The 20313-nt window shown below is 42.2% G+C and overlaps 1 protein-coding gene across 1 annotated transcript in view; it reads right to left on the bottom strand.

Annotated features, from left to right (window-relative positions):
* COP1 (COP1 E3 ubiquitin ligase) overlaps positions 1-20313 on the bottom strand; it is a gene marked incomplete in the record, with an annotated part of 548256 nt that overhangs the window by 479641 nt on the left and 48302 nt on the right. Inside the window, 1 exon segment of the mRNA XM_053693305.1 lies at positions 6947-7044. Within this exon segment, the coding sequence (XP_053549280.1) occupies positions 6947-7044 (98 nt within the window).

Here is a 20313-nt window from a genome sequence, read left to right as displayed (position 1 = left end):
GGTCTGCATACCAAGTCCTGCGTGGCCACGCAGGTGCTATTAGAATCACTGATGCTCTCTCTTGTTTGATTCTGGCAATCAATCGAGGAAGCAACGGGAAGGGTGGAAACACGTAAGCCATCCTGAAGTCCCAAGGTGCTGTCAGAGCATCTATCAGGACTGCTCCTGGATCCCTGGATCTGGACCCGTAACGAGGAAGCTTGGCGTTCTGTCGAGACGCCATGAGATCTATCTCTGGTTTGCCCCAACGTCGAAGTATTTGGGCAAAGACCTCCGGATGAAGTTCCCACTCCCCCGGATGAAAAGTCTGACGACTTAAGAAATCCGCCTCCCAGTTCTCCACTCCCGGGATGTGGATTGCTGACAGGTGGCAAGAGTGAGACTCTGCCCAGCAAATTATCTTTGATACTTCCATCATAGCTAGGGAGCTTCTTGTCCCTCCCTGATGGTTGATGTAAGCTACAGTCGTGATGTTGTCCGACTGAAACCTGATGAACCCCCGAGTTGTCAACTGGGGTCAAGCCAGGAGGGCATTGAGAACTGCTCTCAATTCCAGAATGTTTATTGGCAGGAGACTCTCCTCCTGACTCCATTGTCCCTGAGCCTTCAGAGAATTCCAGACGGCACCCCAACCTAGAAGGCTGGCGTCTGTTGTTACAATTGTCCAGTCTGGTCTGCTGAATGGCATCCCCCTGGACAGATGTGGCCGAGAAAGCCACCATAGAAGAGAATTTCTGGTCTCTTGATCCAGATTCAGAGAAGGGGATAAGTCTGAGTAATCCCCATTCCACTGACTTAGCATGCACAGTTGCAGTGGTCTGAGGTGTAAGCGTGCAAAGGGTACTATGTCCATTGCCGCTACCATTAAGCCGATTACCTCCATGCATTGAGCCACTGACGGGTGTTGAATGGAATGAAGGGTGCGGCAAACACTTTGAAGTCTTGTTAGCCTGTCCTCTGTCAGGTAAATCTTCATTTCTACAGAATCTATAAGAGTCCCCAGGAAGGGAACTCTTGTGAGTGGAACGAGTGAACTTTTCTTTTCGTTCACCTTCCATCCATGTGACCTTAGAAATGCCAGCACTAACTCTGTATGAGACTTGGCAGTTTGAAAGCTTGAAGCTTGTATCAGAATGTCGTCTAGGTATGGAGCTACCGAGAATCCCCGCGGTCTTAGTACCGCCAGAAGAGCACCCAGAACCTTTGTGAAGATTCTTGGAGCTGTAGCCAATCCGAATGGAAGAGCCACAAACTGGTAATGCCTGTCTAGGAAGGCAAACCTTAGGTACCGATAATGATCTTTGTGAATCGGTACGTGAAGGTAAGCATCCTTTAAATCTACAGTGGTCATGTATTGACCCTCTTGGATCATAGGTAAAATTGTCCGAATAGTCTCCATCTTGAACGATGGAACTCTTAGGAATTTGTTTAGGATCTTTAAGTCCAGGATTGGTCTGAAAGTTCCCTCTTTTTTGGGAACCACAAACAGATTTGAGTAAAACCCCTGTCCCTGTTCCGATCGTGGAACTGGATGGATTACTCCCATTAACAAGAGCTCTTGTACGCAGCGTAGAAACGCCTCTTTCTTTGTCTGGATTGTTGACAATCTTGACAGATGAAATCTCTCTCTTGGAGGAGAGTATTTGAAGTCCAGAAGGTATCCCTGAGATATTATCTCTAGCGCCCAGGGATCCTGAACATCTCTTGCCCAAGCCTGGGTGAAGAGAGAAAGTCTGCCCCCCACTAGATCCGATCCCGGATCGGGGGCCCTCAATTCATGCTGTTTTAGGGGCAGCCGCAGGTTTCCTAGTCTGCTTGCCCTTGTTCCAGGACTGGTTAGGTTTCCAGCCTTGTCTGTAGCGAGCAACAGCTCCTTCCTGTTTTGGTGCAGAGGAAGTTGATGCTGCTCCTGCTTTGAAATTACGAAAGGAACGAAAATTAGACTGTCTAGTCTTGGCTTTGGCTTTGTCCTGAGGCAGGGCATGGCCTTTACCTCCTGTAATGTCAGCGATAATCTCTTTCAACCCGGGCCCGAATAAGGTCTGCCCTTTGAAAGGTATATTAAGCAATTTAGACTTAGAAGTAACATCAGCTGACCAGGATTTTAGCCACAGCGCCCTGCGTGCCTGAATGGCGAATCCTGAATTCTTCGCCGTAAGTTTAGTAAGATGTACTACGGCCTCCGAAATGAATGAATTAGCTAGTTTAAGGACTCTAAGCCTGTCCGTAATGTCGTCCAGAGTAGCTGAACCAATGTTCTCTTCCAGAGACTCAATCCAGAATGCCGCTGCAGCCGTGATCGGCGCAATGCATGCAAGGGGTTGCAATATAAAACCTTGTTGAACAAACATTTTCTTAAGGTAACCCTCTAACTTTTTATCCATTGGATCTGAAAAAGCACAGCTATCCTCCACCGGGATAGTGGTACGCTTAGCTAAGGTAGAAACTGCTCCCTCCACCTTAGGGACCGTTTGCCATAAGTCCCTTGTGGTGGCGTCTATTGGAAACATTTTTCTAAATATCGGAGGGGGTGAGAACGGCACACCGGGTCTATCCCACTCCTTAGTAACAATTTCAGTAAGTCTCTTAGGTATAGGAAAAACCTCAGTACTCGTCGGTACCGCAAAATATTTATCCAACCTACACATTTTCTCTGGTATTGCAACTGTGTTACAATCATTCAGAGCCGCTAACACCTCCCCTAGTAATACACGGAGGTTTTCCAGTTTAAATTTAAAATTTGAAATATCTGAATCCAGTCTGTTTGGATCAGAACCGTCACCCACAGAATGAAGTTCTCCGTCCTCATGTTCTGCCACCTGTGACGCAGTGTCTGACATGGCCCTAATATTATCAGCGCACTCTGTTCTCACCCCAGAGTGATCACGCTTACCTCTTAGTTCTGGTAATTTAGCCAAAACCTCAGTCATAACAGTAGCCATATCCTGTAATGTGATTTGTAATGGCCGCCCAGATGTACTCGGCGCTACAATATCACGCACCTCCCTCTGAGCGGGAGATGTAGGTACTGACACGTGAGGCGAGTTAGTCGGCATAACTCTCCCCTCGTTGTTTGGTGAAATTTGTTCAATTTGTACAGATTGACTTTTATTTAAAGTAGCATCAATACAGTTAGTACATAAATTTCTATTGGGCTCCACTTTGGCATTGCAACAAATGACACAGGTATCATCCTCTGAATCAGACATGTTTAACACACTAGCAAATAAACTTGCAACTTGGAAATACAATTCAATTAGAATAATATTAAAACGTACTGTGCCTTTAAGAAGCACAGAAGATCTATGACAGTTGAAAATTAATAAATTGAAACAGTTATAGCCTCAATCCTTGTAAACAACACAACTTTAGCAAAGGTTTAATCCCATTAGCAAAGATAAATTCTGAAAGCAGGAAACAAATTACAGAATAAACGTTTTTTATCTCAGGCAAACTATAATTCTCACAGCTCTGCTGAGAGAAATTACCTCCCTCAAAATAAGTTTTGAAGACCCCTGAGCTCTGTAGAGATGAACCGGATCATGCAGGGAATACAATGAGTTGCTGACTGAAATATTTGATGCATAGTAAAAGCGCCAAAAAACGGCCCCTCCCCCTCACACACAGCAGTGAGGGAGAACAGAAACTGTCAGAAAAACAGATTAAGCAACTGCCAAGTGGAAAAATAGTGCCCAAACATTTATTCACACAGTACCTCAGCAAATGAAAACGATTTTACATTCCAGCAAAAACGTTAAACATAATCTCTAGTTATTAAACAGCTTTATGTATTTCTTACAGTGTAATTCTAGTGAAGTACCATTCCCCAGAATACTGAAGTGTAAAGTATACATACATGACATTATATCGGTATGGCAGGATTTTCTCATCAATTCCATTGTCAGAAAATAAAAACTGCTACATACCTCTATGCAGATTCATCTGCCCGCTGTCCCCTGATCTGAAGTTTACCTCACTCCTCAGATGGCCGAGAACAGCAATATGATCTTAACTACTCCGGCTAAAATCATAGCAAAACTCTGGTAGATTCTTCTTCAAACTCTGCCAGAGAGGTAATAACACACTCCGGTGCTATTTTAAAATAACAAACTTTTGATTGAAGATATAAAACTAAGTATAATCACCATAGTCCTCTCACACATCCTATCTAGTCGTTGGGTGCAAGAGAATGACTGGGAGTGACGTAGAGGGGAGGAGCTATATGCAGCTCTGCTGGGTGAATCCTCTTGCACTTCCTGTTGGGGAGGAGTAATATCCCAGAAGTAATGATGACCCGTGGACTGATCACACTTAACAGAAGAAATAAACGCTATGGGCGCCATTGATATACTTGGCGCCATTTGAGCGTGAGTCCCTGGAGCGGGAGTCAAAGGGTCTGACACGTGGGGAGAGTTAGTCGGCATAACTTCCCCCTCGACAGAATCCTCTGGGAAAATAAACGCTATGGGTGCCCTTGATGTACTTGGCGCCATTTGAGCGTGAGTCCCTAAAGCGGGAGTCAAAGGGTCTGACACGTGGGGAGAGTTAGTCGGCATAACTTCCCCCTCGACAGAATCCTCTGGTGATAATGTTTTTAAATACAAAAAATGATCTTTATTGTTTAACATGAAATCAGTACATCTGGTACACATTCTAAAATGGGGTTCCACCATGGCTTTAAACATAATAAACACAGAGCCTCCTTTATGTTAGACATGTTAGAACTAATAAAGAGACTAGTAAGCTTGGAAAACACTTTAAATCAAGTTAACAAGCAAATATAACAAACGTTACTGTGCCTTTAAGAGAAACAAATTTTGTCAAAATTTGAAAAACAGTGAAAAAAGGCAGTAAATCAAACGAAATTTTTACAGTACATGTAATAAGTTAACAGAGCATTGCACCCACTTGCAAATGGATGATTAACCCCTTAATGCAAAAAACAGATATAAAAAAAAAAAAAAAACGACATTTTTTTAAACAGACACAACAAAACTGCCACAGCTGAGCTGTGGATTACCTTCCCTATAACTGTTTCTATGCAAAATTTAAGCCAGCCATGTGGAAAAATTAGGCCCCAATAAGTTTTATCACCAAACATATGTTAAAAAACGATTAAACATGCCAGCAAACGTTTTAAAACACATTCTTATAAGAGTATGTATGTCTATTAATAAGCCTGATCCAGTCGCTATCACTGCATTTAAGGCTTTACTTACATTACTTCGGTATCAGCAGTATTTTCTTAGTCAATTCCATTCCTTAGAAAAATATATTACTGCACATACCTTAGCATATATCTCTATCAATCAGCCTGGTACCAGTCGCTTTCACTGCATTTAAAGGCTGTACTTACATTACTTCGGTATCAGCAGTATTTTCTTAGTCAATTCCATTCCTTAGAAAAATATTTTACTGCACATACCTTATTTGCAGGAAAACCTGCACGCCATTCCCCCTCTGAAGTACCTTACTCCTCAGAATGTGTGAGAACAGCAACTGGATCTTAGTTACGTCTGCTAAGATCATAGAAAAAACGCAGGCAGATTCTTCTTCCAAATACTGCCTGAGATAAACAGCACACTCCGGTGCCATTTAAAAATAACAAACTTTTGATTGAAGAAATAAACTAAGTATAAAAAACCACAGACTCTCACGACCTCCTATCTATGTTGAGACTTGCAAGAGAATGACTGGTAATGGCAGTTAGGGGAGGAGCTATATAGCAGCTTTGCTGTGGGTGGACTCTTGCAGCTTCCTGTTGGGAAGGAGAATATATCCCATAAGTAATGGATGATCCGTGGACTGGATACACTTAACAAGAGAAATACACACTATAAACAGGTGCATATCTCTCCACCACATTTATGAATGAAACAGATGCTAGGTTGATGCCCCTGACGCCGACACTCAGCAGGTTGTGGACAATAGCTAGAAAAGTTTTAAGAGTAATACATTTGATACAAGATACTGTAAGTACTATGTTTAATTTTCACAATTTTCAGGTTTTATTTTTCTCTCCTCCACGGGAAACAGTTAGATGGACTGTAAATACCATTACAATATTTTTGTACAGAGCTAAGCACTTCAACTTCTCAGAATTTGAAAGGGTCATTGTACTCTTTACCCTTTAACATGCTTCAAATGGTACATTTTACCTGCCTGATTGTATTTATTTGCAAACCGCTAATTTACCTTTATTTCATCATTTGAAATAGATGATTTTTCCTGTAGAAAGTGGAACCTATACTGAAATGTTTATAAACAAGCATATTCTCTGTAGCAATGCTATGTATACTTGACACAATAGCACTAATTAAAGGAATATGAAACCTAAAATATGTCTTCAGACAGAGAATACGACTTTAATCAACTTTCTAATTTACTTCTATTATCAATTTTTATTTTTTCTCTTGGTATCTTTTCTAATAAAGCAGGGAAGTATGCTTAGGAGCAGGCTATATGGCAGCAGTTCCGTGCTATTTGCAAGCGCACTAGATGGCAGTACCATTTCCTGCCATGTAGTGCTCCAAATGCCTACCTAGGTATCTCTTCAACACAGAATATCACTGGAACTAAGCAAATTTGATAATATTAAATTGGTCGTTAAGTGTTTTCTTGGTTTAGCATAGCCCTGGAAATAGTGCAATCCCCATAGAAATGGGAAACGGCGCAATCCCCACAGAAAGACTAGCGGCGTACAGAATATGTTGCTGGTCCTTAAGGGGAAAATTTTAGGATTTCATATCCCTTTAATTTAGATACTATTATTTTGTGTTGGTCAAGTGTGACACAATTACAATATTTTCTAGATAAAATTCATCATTTTCCAGACAACTTTATCACAGTATTAATGGTGTGACACGTGGAAGTGTTTTTTCCAGATGTTAGTTGCCCTGCATGGCTAATAACAGATTCGACAATTAACATCCACTCAAAAACTCACCTAAAAAATTGGGGTAGAGATGATCAATGTTGTCTACCACATAATTACATTTAGGGCAGCGGTTATTGTCCTCCAGACTTTGGTGGATACATTTATAGCTGTGTAACAGAAACAAAAATATCTGTAAATAATCATTTATCGTTATTTTATTATGTCAAAAAGTTCTATAAGAAAAAAAAAAAAAAACACAATGAACAAGGATTCTAATATGCTTATTTATAAACTTGAATATTGTAATTAACGCATGTCAGTTTTTTAATTGATAAAAAGCAAATACACACACAATCATATGAAAACACGTACAATGCATTGACAAAACGTGTATCGTGGCTCATATCCTCCTCATAAGGGAAAGGAAAAATGGCAACTTCCTCTAATCCCTTTTAAAACTATAGGAAAGGCACAGATGTTCTATATACTATGTTTACAGTATAATACATAATGTTAGCAGGGATTTTTCCTAAACCATTCTGACCCGATACCCGACTTTCAAATCTAAACCCAGAGTTTCTTTAATACAGCCTATAAAAAGTGTGAAATAGCTGATGGATCACACACAACAGGGATAGAGACCACTGTATAATCAGATTCAGTATCTTCTAAATGCACAATGGTTGAAGGTTAAACAACAATCCACAAAAGCATGTTGCGATGCTTGTGCAAAATATCTGCTATAAAATGTGTCAAATACAGAGTACACATTTTATCATTCACTACAGGGTTATAGAGTGTACACAACAGTCAATCTGGGCTCAGGGCTACAAAGAAGCACAAATAAGGCTAGAACAAGTACCAAGTCATAGCAGACTGTACAGTATTATTGCCTAACAGAAATATTTAGCTTCCTCTCAAGTCTGGAAGCAGATCTCCCCCTAGGCATTCTCTTCCAAGGCCATTAGGGAAATGCTGCTTGTTATGTTGCAAAGAGGTACGGAAACAAAGCCAGACTTATTGTGTCTAGATGCCGCTGCCCGCTCAGTGTTCTCTAGTGTTTAGTGAAGAAGCCACCTTTAAGATGAAAAACAAAATTGGCTTACCTGATAAATTATTTTCTTACGGAAAGATGAAGGTCCTCCATAACATATGGGATATATTTTCAGCCACTAGGAGGAGGTTAAGCCTATATCAGAGCTCAAAATCCCTCCCACATCCCTTTTCTCTCTTAGTTGAACGTATAGTCGAGTAGAGAATAGGAAACATAAAAGGTAGGAAAGACAAAGCAGGGTCTGTAGTGGTGTCATTCAAACTGTCGCCCAAAAAATTTAAACAGGTGGGGCCTGTGGACCATCATTCCGAAATTTTGTAAAATGATGGTCCACAGTCCTCCATAACATGGGATTAATACCCAAGTAGATGGTCTATGTTACAGAAAGGGTGGGACACAATTTTCTGGCAGTTACTATTTAGCCGACACCACAGCCTATAGGACTTTCCTGCCAAAATCTGCTTGCAAAAATAGCAAAATTATAATATTCTGAAAAATGTATGCAGAGAAGACCATGTGACAGCTTTGCAAGTCTGCTCCAAAGATGCATCATTTTTAAAAGCCCAGGGTTTTAGAACTGCTCTTGTAGAAAAAGTTGTTATATGTTTAGGAGGAGACTCTTCCGTCACCAAATAAGCCTTGTGAATTACTTGTTTAAGCCAATGCTACCTTAGTAGTTTTTTCCTTTATTGTAACAGTTGCTCCTTAGAGCTAGAAAGATCAAGACACAATGAAGGTATAACAATTTCTTGATTGCTATTTTCCATAGAAACTACCTTAGGCAGGATATCATTTGTTAAAGTACAGTCTTATCCTTTTGAACAATTAAAAATGGAGAATTACAAGACAGTGCTGACAATTCAGAAACTCTCCTTGTAGGAGATTGCTAACGTAAAAAGTACTTTCCTAGTCAGCAGAATGAGGTCAATGGAAAGTATTAGTTAAAAAGGAGAACCTTGTCATACGGAAAAAACTAGATTCAAATTTCAGGGTGGAGAAAACATAATTTATGCTTACCTGATAAATTCCTTTCTTCTGTTGTGTGATCAGTCCACGGGTCATCATTACTTCTGGGATATAACTCCTCCCCAACAGGAAATGCAAGAGGATTCACCCAGCAGAGCTGCATATAGCTCCTCCCCTCTACGTCAGTCCCAGTCATTCGACCAAGAATCAACGAGAAAGGAGTAACCAAGGGTGAAGTGGTGACTGGAGTATAATTTAAAAGATATCTACCTGCCTTAAAACAGGGCGGGCCGTGGACTGATCACACAACAGAAGAAAGGAATTTATCAGGTAAGCATAAATTATGTTTTCTTCTGTTATGTGTGATCAGTCCACGGGTCATCATTACTTCTGGGATACCAATACCAAAGCAAAAGTACACGGATGACGGGAGGGATAGGCAGGCTCATTATATAGAAGGAACCACTGCCTGAAGAACCTTTCTCCCAAAAATAGCCTCCGAAGAAGCAAAAGTGTCAAATTTGTAAAATTTGGAAAAAGTATGAAGCGAAGACCAAGTTGCAGCCTTGCAAATCTGTTCAACAGAGGCCTCATTCTTAAAGGCCCAAGTGGAAGCCACAGCTCTAGTGGAGTGAGCTGTAATTCTTTCAGGAGGCTGCTGCCCAGCAGTCTCATAGGCTAAACGTATTATGCTACGAAGCCAAAAAGAGAGAGAGGTAGCAGAAGCTTTTTGACCTCTCCTCTGTCCAGAGTAAACGACAAACAAGGAAGAAGTTTGGCGAAAATCTTTAGTTGCCTGCAAGTAGAACTTGAGGGCACGAACTACATCCAGATTGTGTAGAAGACGTTCCTTCTTTGAAGAAGGATTTGGACACAAGGATGGTACAACAATCTCTTGATTGATGTTCCTGTTAGTGACTACCTTAGGTAAGAACCCAGGTTTAGTACGCAGAACTACCTTGTCTGAGTGAAAAATCAGATAAGGGGAATCACAATGTAAGGCTGATAACTCAGAGACTCTTCGAGCCGAGGAAATAGCCATTAAAAACAGAACTTTCCAAGATAACATTTTTATATCAATGGAATGAAGGGGTTCAAACGGAACACCCTGTAAAACGTTAAGAACTAAGTTTAAACTCCATGGTGGAGCAACAGCTTTAAATACAGGCTTGATCCTAGCTAAAGCCTGACAAAAGGACTGGACGTCTGGATTTTCTGACAGACGTCTGTGTAACAAGATGGACAGAGCTGAAATCTGTCCCTTTAATGAACTAGCTGATAAACCCTTTTCTAAACCTTCTTGTAGAAAGGACAATATCCTAGCGATCCTAACCTTACTCCAGGAGTAACCTTTGGATTCGCACCAGTATAGGTATTTCCGCCATATTTTATGGTAAATCCTTCTGGTAACAGGCTTCCTAGCCTGAATCAGGGTATCAATAACCGACTCAGAAAAACCACGTTTTGATAAAATCAAGCGTTCAATTTCCAAGCAGTCAGCTTCAGAGAAGTTAGATTTTGATGTTTGAATGGACCCTGTATCAGAAGGTCCTGTCTTAGAGGTAGAGACCAAGGCGGACAGGATGACATGTCCACCAGATCTGCATACCAAGTCCTGCGTGGCCATGCAGGTGCTATTAGAATTACTGATGCTCTCTCCTGTTTGATTTTGGCAATCAATCGAGGAAGCAGCGGGAAGGGTGGAAACACATAAGCCATCCTGAAGTTCCAAGGTGCTGTCAAAGCATCTATCAGAACTGCTCCCGGATCCCTGGATCTGGACCCGTAGCGATGAAGTTTGGCGTTCTGGCGAGACGCCATGAGATCTATCTCTGGTTTGCCCCAACGTCGAAGTATTTGGGCAAAGATCTCCGGATGAAGTTCCCACTCCCCCGGATGAAAAGTCTGGCGACTCAAGAAATCCGCCTCCCAGTTCTCCACTCCCGGGATGTGGATTGCTGACAGGTGGCAAGAGTGAGACTCTGCCCAGCGAATTATCTTTGATACTTCCATCATTGCTAGGGAGCTTCTTGTCCCTCCCTGATGGTTGATGTAAGCTACAGTCGTGATGTTGTCCGACTGAAACCTGATGAACCCCCGAGTTGTTAACTGGGGCCAAGCCAGAAGGGCATTGAGAACTGCTCTCAATTCCAGAATGTTTATTGGAAGGAGACTCTCCTCCTGATTCCATAGTCCCTGAGCCTTCAGAGAATTCCAGACAGCGCCCCAACCTAGTAGGCTGGCGTCTGTTGTTACAATTGTCCAGTCTGGCCTGCTGAATGGCATCCCCCTGGACAGGTGTGGCCGATGAAGCCACCATAGAAGAGAATTTCTGGTCTCTTGATTCAGATTCAGAGTAGGGGACAAATCTGAGTAATCCCCATTCCACTGACTTAGCATGCATAATTGCAGCGGTCTGAGGTGTAGACGTGCAAAAGGTACTATGTCCATTGCCGCTACCATTAAGCCGATCACCTCCATGCATTGAGCTACTGACGGGTGTTGAATGGAATGAAGGACGCGGCATGCATTTTGAAGCTTTGTTAACCTGTCTTCTGTCAGGTAAATCTTCATTTCTACAGAATCTATAAGAGTCCCCAAGAATGGAACTCTTGTGAGAGGAAAAAGAGAACTCTTCTTTTCGTTCACCTTCCATCCATGCGACCTTAGAAATGCCAGAACTAACTCTGTATGAGACTTGGCAGTTTGAAAGCTTGAAGCTTGTATTAGAATGTCGTCTAGGTACGGAGCTACCGAAATCCCTCGCGGTCTTAGTACCGCTAGAAGGGCACCCAGAACCTTTGTGAAGATTCTTGGAGCCGTAGCCAGTCCGAATGGAAGAGCTACAAACTGGTAGTGCCTGTCTAAGAAGGCAAACCTTAGGTACCGGTGATGATCTTTGTGGATCGGTATGTGAAGGTAAGCATCCTTTAAATCCACTGTGGTCATGTACTGACCCTCTTGGATCATGGGTAAGATTGTCCGAATAGTTTCCATTTTGAACGATGGAACTCTTAGGAATTTGTTTAGAATCTTTAAATCTAAGATTGGCCTGAAAGTTCCCTCTTTTTTGGGAACCACAAACAGGTTTGAGTAGAACCCTTGTCCTTGTTCCGACCGTGGAACCGGATGGATCACTCCCATTAATAACAGATCTTGTACGCAGCGTAGAAACGCTTCTTTCTTTATCTGGTTTGTTGACAACCTTGACAGATGAAATCTCCCTCTTGGGGGAGATAATTTGAAGTCTAGAAGGTATCCCTGAGATATGATCTCTAGAGCCCAGGGATCCTGAACATCTCTTGCCCAGGCCTGGGCAAAGAGAGAGAGTCTGCCCCCCACTAGATCCGGTCCCGGATCGGGGGCTCTCGGTTCATGCTGTCTTTGGGGCAGCAGCAGGTTTCCTGGCCTGCTTGCTCTTGTTCCAGGACTGGTTAGGCTTCCAGCCTTGCCTGTAACGAGCAACAGCTCCTTCCTGTTTTGGTGCAGTGGAGGTTGATGCTGCTCCTGTTTTGAAATTCCGAAAGGGACGAAAATTAGACTGTCTAGCCTTAGCTTTGGCTTTGTCTTGAGGTAGGGCGTGGCCCTTACCACCTGTAATGTCAGCGATAATTTCTTTCAAACCGGGCCCAAATAAAGACTGCCCCTTGAAAGGTATATTAAGTAATTTGGACTTAGAAGTCACATCAGCTGACCAGGATTTTAGCCACAGCGCCCTACGTGCCTGTATGGCGAATCCTGAGTTCTTAGCCGTGAGTTTAGTTAAATGTACTACGGCCTCCGAAATGAAAGAATTAGCTAGTTTAAGGACTCTAAGCCTGTCCGTAATGTCGTCTAGCGTAGATGAACTAAGGTTCTCTTCCAGCGACTCAATCCAAAATGCTGCCGCAGCCGTAATCGGCGCGATACATGCAAGGGGTTGTAATATAAAACCTTGTTGAACAAACATTTTCTTAAGGTAACCCTCTAACTTTTTATCCATTGGATCTGAAAAAGCACAGCTATCCTCCACCGGGATAGTGGTACGCTTAGCTAAAGTAGAAACTGCTCCCTCCACCTTGGGGACCGTCTGCCATAAGTCCCTAGTGGTGGCGTCTATTGGGAACATCTTTCTAAATATTGGAGGGGGTGAGAACGGCACACCGGGTCTATCCCACTCCTTAGTAACAATTTCAGTTAGTCTCTTAGGTATAGGAAAAACGTCAGTACTCGCCGGTACCGCAAAGTATTTATCCAACCTACACAGTTTCTCTGGTATTGCAACGGTGTTACAATCGTTAAGAGCTGCTAAGACCTCCCCTAGTAATACACGGAGGTTCTCCAATTTAAATTTAAAATTTGAAATATCTGAGTCCAATTTGTTTGGATCAGAACCGTCACCCACAGAATGAAGCTCTCCGTCCTCATGCTCTGCGAGCTGTGACGCAGTATCAGACATGGCCCTAGCATTGTCAGCGCACTCTGTTCTCACCCCAGAGTGATCACGCTTGCCTCTTAGTTCTGGTAATTTAGACAAAACTTCAGTCATAACAGTAGCCATATCTTGTAATGTTATCTGTAATGGCCGCCCAGATGTACTAGGCGCCATAATATCACGCACCTCCCGGGCGGGAGATGCAGGTACTGCCGCGTGAGGCGAGTTAGTCGGCATAACTCTCCCCTCGCTGTTTGGTGAAATTTGTTCACATTGTACAGATTGACTTTTATTTAAAGTAGCATCAATACAGTTAGTACATAAATTTCTATTGGGCTCCACCTTGGCATTGGAACAAATGACACAGATATCTTCCTCTGAGTCAGACATGTTTAACACACTAGCAAAAAACTTACAACTTGGTTATAATCTTTTTTAGCAAAAAAATACTGTGCCTCAAAGAGGTACTAAACGATTAAATAACAGTTGAAATAATGAACTGAAAAACAGTTATAGCATCAAACTTTAAAACAACACAACTCTTAGCAAAGGTTTGTTCCCATTAGTAAAATAACAATAATTAAATTTGACATAAAAAGTACAAAGCAACGTTTTTATGCACAGTCACTATAAGAATTCTCACAGCTCTGCTGAGAGAAGTTACCTCCCTTCAAAGAAGTTTGAAGACCCCTGAGATCTGTCAGAGATGAACCGGATCATGCAGGAAAAATAAAAGTGACTGACTGGAATTTTTTGATGCGTAGTAAAGAGCGCCAAAAACGGCCCCTCCCTCTCCCACACAGCAGTGAAGAGAAACGAAACTGTCACAATTACAAGCAAAAAACTGCCAAGTGGAAAATAATGCCCAAATATCTATTCACACAGTACCTCAGCAATGTAAACGATTCTACATTCCAGCAAAAACGTTTAACATGATAAATAGTTATTAAAAGTATTAGTGACCTTTAGCAGAGTAGTTCCGGTGAAATACCATCCCCAGAATACTGAAGTGTATACATACATGTCATTTTAACGGTATGGCAGGATTTTCTCATCAATTCCATTCAGAAAATAAAAACTGCTACATACCTCAATGCAGATTCATCTGCCCGCTGTCCCCTGATCTGAAGCCTTTACCTCCCTCAGATGGCCGAGAACAGCAATATGATCTTAACTACTCCGGTTAAAATCATAGTAAAAAACTCTGGCAGATTCTTCCTCAAACTCTGCCAGAGAAGTAATAACACGCTCCGGTGCTATTGTAAAATAACAAACTTTTGATTGAAGTCATAAAAACTAAGTATAATCACCATAGTCCTCTCACACATCCTATCTAGTCGTTGGGTGCAAGAGAATGACTGGGACTGACGTAGAGGGGAGGAGCTATATGCAGCTCTGCTGGGTGAATCCTCTTGCATTTCCTGTTGGGGAGGAGTTATATCCCAGAAGTAATGATGACCCGTGGACTGATCACACATAACAGAAGAAAAAGGTTTTAAAACTGGCCTAATTCAACTAAAACCTGGACAAAAGTCTGAACATCAGAAAGTTTAGCTAACTTCCTATGAAAGAGAGATAAAAGCATATATCTGACCTTTAGGAAACTAGTGGACAAACCCTTGTCAAGTCCATCCTGTAAAAATTGAAGGATTCTAGGAATCCTAAAGGAATACCAAGCAAATAATTTGGAAGAGCACCACTCAAAAACATAATTTATGCTTACCTGATAAATTTATTTATCTTGTGGTGTATCCAGTCCACGGATCATCCATTACTTGTGGGATATTCTCATTCCCAACAGGAAGTTGCAAGAGGATCACCCACAGCAGAGCTGCTATATAGCTCCTCCCCTAACTGCCATATCCAGTCATTCGACCGAAAACAAGCAGAGAAAGGAGAAACCATAGGGTGCAGTGGTGACTGTAGTTTAAAATTAAAAAATACCTGCCTTAAAATGACAGGGCGGGCCGTGGACTGGATACACCACAAGAGAAATAAATTTATCAGGTAAGCATAAAATTATGTTTTCTCTTGTAAGGTGTATCCAGTCCACGGATCATCCATTACTTGTGGGATAACAATACCAAAGCTAAAGTACATGGATGAAGGGAGGGACAAGGCAGGTACTTAAACGGAAGGTACCACTGCCTGTAAAACCTGTCTCCCAAAAAAAGCCACCGAAGAAGCAAAAGTATCAAATTTGTAGAACTTTGCCTTGCAAATCTGTTCAACAGATGCCTCATTTTTAAAGGCCCATGAGGAAGCCACAGCTCTAGTAGAATGAGCTGTAATCCTTTCTGGAGGCTGCTGGCCAGCAGTCTCATAGGCTAAGCGGATTATGCTTCTTAGCCAAAAAGAAAGAGAGGTTGCCAAAGCCTTTTGACCTCTCCTCTGTCCAGAGTAGACAACAAACAAAGCAGATGTTTGACGAAAATCTTTAGTAGCTATTAAGTAAAACTTTAAAGCACGAACCACGTCCAGATTGTGTAATAGACGTTCCTTCTTCGAAGAAGGATTAGGACACAAAGACGGAACAACAATCTCTTGATTGATGTTCTTATTAGCTACCACCTTAGGTAAAAACCCAGGTTTGGTACGCAGAACTACCTTATCTGCATGGAAGATCAGATAAGGAGAATCACATTGTAAGGCAGATAACTCGGAAACTCTACGAGCCGAGGAAATAGCTACCAAAAAAAGAACTTTCCAAGATAAAAGTTTGATATCTATGGAATGAAGAGGTTCAAACGGAACCCCCTGAAGAACTTTAAGAACCAAATTTAAGCTCCAAGGTGGAGCAACAGGTTTAAACACAGGCTTGATTCTAACTAAAGCCTGACAAAATGCCTGAATGTCTGGGACATCCGCCAGACGCTTGTGCAGAAGAATAGATAGTGCAGAAATCTGTCCCTTTAAGGAACTAGCTGACAATCCTTTCTCCAATCCTTCTTGGAGAAAAGATAATATACTGGGAATCCTGACCTTACTCCATGAGTAGCCCTTAGATTCACACCAATAAAGATATTTACGCCATATCTTATGATAGATTTTCCTGGTGACAGGCTTTCGTGCCTGAATTAAGGGATCAATGACTGACTCGGAGAAACCATGCTTTGATAAAATCAAGCGTTCAATCTCCAGGCAGTCAGCCTCAGAGAAATTAGATTTGGATGGTTGAAAGGACCTTGAAGTAGAAAGGATGACATGTCCACCAGATCTGCATACCAAGTCCTGCGTGGCCATGCAGGCGCTATCAAGATCACTGATGCTCTCTCCTGCTTGATTTTGGCAATCAGACGAGGGAGCAGAGGAAACAAAACGGTGGAAACACATAAGCCAGGTTGAAGGACCAAGGCGCTGCTAGAGCATCTATCAGCGTTGCCTTAGGGTCCCTGGACCTGGATCCGTAACAAGGAAGCTTGGCGTTCTGGCGAGACGCCATGAGATCCAGTTCTGGTTTGCCCAAACGATGAACCAATTGTGCAAACAGCTCCGGATGGAGTTCCCACTCCCCCGGATGAAAAGTCTGTCGACTTAGAAAATCCGCCTCCCAGTTCTCTACACCTGGGATATGGATAGCTGATAGATGGCAAGAGTGAATCTCCGCCCAGCGAATTATCTTTGAGACTTCTAACATCGCTAGGGAACTCCTTGTTCCCCCTTGATGGTTGATGTAAGCCACAGTCGTGATGTTGTCCGACTGAAATCTGATGAACCTCATTGTCGCTAGCTGAGGCCAAGCCTGAAGAGCATTGAATATCGCTCTTAGTTCCAGAATGTTTATTGGAAGGAGTGTCTCCTCCTGAGTCCACGATCCCTGAGCCTTCAGGGAGTTCCAGACTGCACCCCAACTTAGAAGGCTGGCACCTGTCGTAACAATTGTCCAATCTGGCCTGCGAAAGGTCATACCTTTGGACAGATTGACCCGAGATAGCCACCAGAGAAGAGAATCCCTGGTCTCTTGATCCAGATTTAGTATAGGGGACAAATCTGTGTAATCCCCATTCCACTGACTGAGCATGCAGAGTTGCAGCGGTCTGAGATGTCCACTGCCGCTACCATTAAGCCGATTACTTCCATGCACTGGGCCACCGAAGGGCGAGGAATGGAATAAAGAACACGGCAGGAATTTAGAAGTTTTGATAACCTGGGCTCCGTCAGGTAAATTTTCATTTCTACAGAATCGGAGTCCCTAGGAAGGAAACTCTTGTGAGGGGGGATAGAGAACACTTTTCCTCATTCACCTTCCACCCATGCGACCTCAGAAATGCCAACAGTATGTCCGTATGAGACTTGGCAACTTGGAAGTTTGACGCCTGAATCAGGATGTCGTCTAAATAAGGGGCCACTGATATGTTTTGCATTAGAGGAAGTTGATGCCGCACTTGCCTTGAAGTTTCGAAAGGCACGAAAATTAGACTGTTTGGCCCTTGATTTGGACCTATCCTGAGGAAAGGCATGACCTTTTCCTCCAGTGATATCAGCAATAATCTCCTTCAAACCAGGCCCAAATAGGGTCTGCCCCTTGAAGGGAATGTTAAGCAGCTTAGACTTTGAAGTAACGTCAGCTGACCATGATTTAAGCCATAGCGCTCTGCGCGCATGGATAGCAAAACCAGAATTCTTAGCCGTTAGTTTAGTCAAATGAACAATGGCATCAGAAACAAAAGAATTGGCTAAAGTGCTCTAAGCTTGTCAAGTATGTCATCCAATGGAGTTGCTACCTGTAAAGCCTCTTCCAGAGACTCAAACCAGAATGCTGCAGCAGCAGTGACAGGAGCAATGCATGCAAGGGGCTGTAGGATAAAACCTTGTTGAATAAACATTTTCTTAAGGTAACCCTCTAACTTTTTATCCATTGGATCTAAGAAAGCACAACTGTCCTCGACAGGGATAGTAGTACGCTTTGCTAGAGTAGAAACTGCTCCCTCCACCTTAGGAACTGTCTGCCCTAAGTCCCGTGTGGTGGCGTCTATTGGAAACATTTTTCTAAAAATAGGAGGGGGAGAGAACGGCACACCTGGTCTATCCCATTCCTTATTAATAATTTCTGTAAACCTTTTAGGTATTGGAAAAACATCAGTGCACACCGGCACTGCATAGAATTTATCCAGTCTACACAATTTCTCTGGCACTGCAATTGTATCACAGTCATTCAGAGCAGCTAAAACCTCCCTGAGTAACATGCGGAGATGTTCAAGCTTAATTTTAAATGTAGAGACATCAGAATCAGGTTGCATCATCTTCCCTGAGTCAGAAACATCACCCACAGAAAGAAGCTCTCCTTCAGCTTCTGCATATTGTGAGGCAGTATCAGACATGGTTCTTAAAGCGTCAGTATGCTCTGTATTTCGTCTAACCCCAGAGCTATCTCGCTTTCCTCTAAATTCAGGTAGTCTGGCTAATACCGCTGACAGTGTATTATCCATGACTGCCGCCATGTCTTGTAAAGTAAACGCTATGGGCGCCCTAGATGTACTTGGCGCCATTTGAGCGTGACTCCCTTTAGCGGGAGTCAAAGGATCTGACACGTGGGGAGAGTTAGTCGGCATAACTTCCCCCTCGTCAGATTGCTCTGGTGATAAATTTTTTTAAAGACAGAATATGATCTTTATTGCTTAAAGTGAAATCAGTACATTTGGTACACATTCTAAGAGGGGGTTCCACAATGGCTTTTAAACATAATGAACAAGGAGTTTCCGCTATGTCAGACATGTTTGTACAGACTAGCAAGCTTGGAAAACACTTTAAATCAAGTTAACAAGCAAATATAAGAAACGGTACTGTGCCTTTAAGAGAAACACATTTTGTCAGAATTTGAAAAACAGTGAAAAAAGGCAGTAAATCAAACGAAATTTTTACAGTGTGTATAATAGGCTAACAGAGCATTGCACCCACTTGCAAATGGATGATTAACCCCTTAGTTCAAAAAACGGATCAAAAAAACGATAGACGTTTTTTTAACAGTCAAACCAAACTGTCACAGCCTTGCTGTGGGCCTACCTTCCCCAACAAACGATTTTGGAAAGCCTAAGAACCCTTTAGAGATGTCCTATAGCATTCAGGGGACTCCTGGAGGAAGCTGGATGTCTCAGTCTGTAAAAGGTACTGCGCAAAAAAAGCGCTAAATTAGGCCCCTCTCACTCATAGTAACACAGTGGAAAGCCTCAGGAAACTGTTTCTAGGCAAATTTAAGCCAGCCATGTGGAAAAAAACTAGGCCCCAATAAAGTTTTATCACCAAAGCATATATAAAAACGTTTAAACATGCCAGAAAATGTTTTATATTGTAAATATAAGAGTATTACCTCAGAAAGTAAGCATGATACCAGTCGCTATTAAATCACTGTATTCAGGCTTACCTTACATAAATTTGGTATCAGCAGCATTTTCTAGCATTCACATCTTCTAGAAAAAATCTTAACTGCACATACCTCATAGCAGGATAACCTGCACGCCATTCCCCTGCTGAAGTTATCTCTCTCTTCAGTCATGTGTGAGAACAGCAATGGATCTTAGTTACAACCTGCTAAGATCATAGAAAGATTCTTCTATTTTTCTGCCTGGGACAAAATAGTACAACTCCGGTAACATTTAAAAACAACAAACTTTTGATTGAAGCAATATAACAGCTACATTTCACCACTTTCCTCTTACTACCTCCATGCTTGTTGAGAGTTGCAAGAGAATGACTGAATATGGCAGTTAGGGGAGGAGCTATATAGCAGCTCTGCTGTGGGTGATCTTCTTGCAACTTCCTGTTGGGAAGGAGAATATCCCACAAGTAATGGATAATCCGTGGACTGGATACACCTTACAAGAGAAATAGGCCTTCCAAATTTTGTGTCATAGGCTTTATAGCTTGTATTAGTTTCAATGATGGAATCTGAGAAACTTCTATGTCTCAAAACTAGGCGTTCAACCTCCACGTCATTAAATTTCAAGATTAATAATCCTGATGGAAAAGGGGACCTTGCAACAATAGGTCTTGTTTTAAAGGAAG

This window comes from Bombina bombina, chromosome 10 (genome assembly GCF_027579735.1).
Source record: "Bombina bombina isolate aBomBom1 chromosome 10, aBomBom1.pri, whole genome shotgun sequence".
In the NCBI taxonomy this organism is placed as follows: Eukaryota; Metazoa; Chordata; class Amphibia; order Anura; family Bombinatoridae; genus Bombina; species Bombina bombina.
Note: the sequence above shows the minus strand (reverse complement) of the source record. Positions and strands in the feature narration are given on the sequence as shown.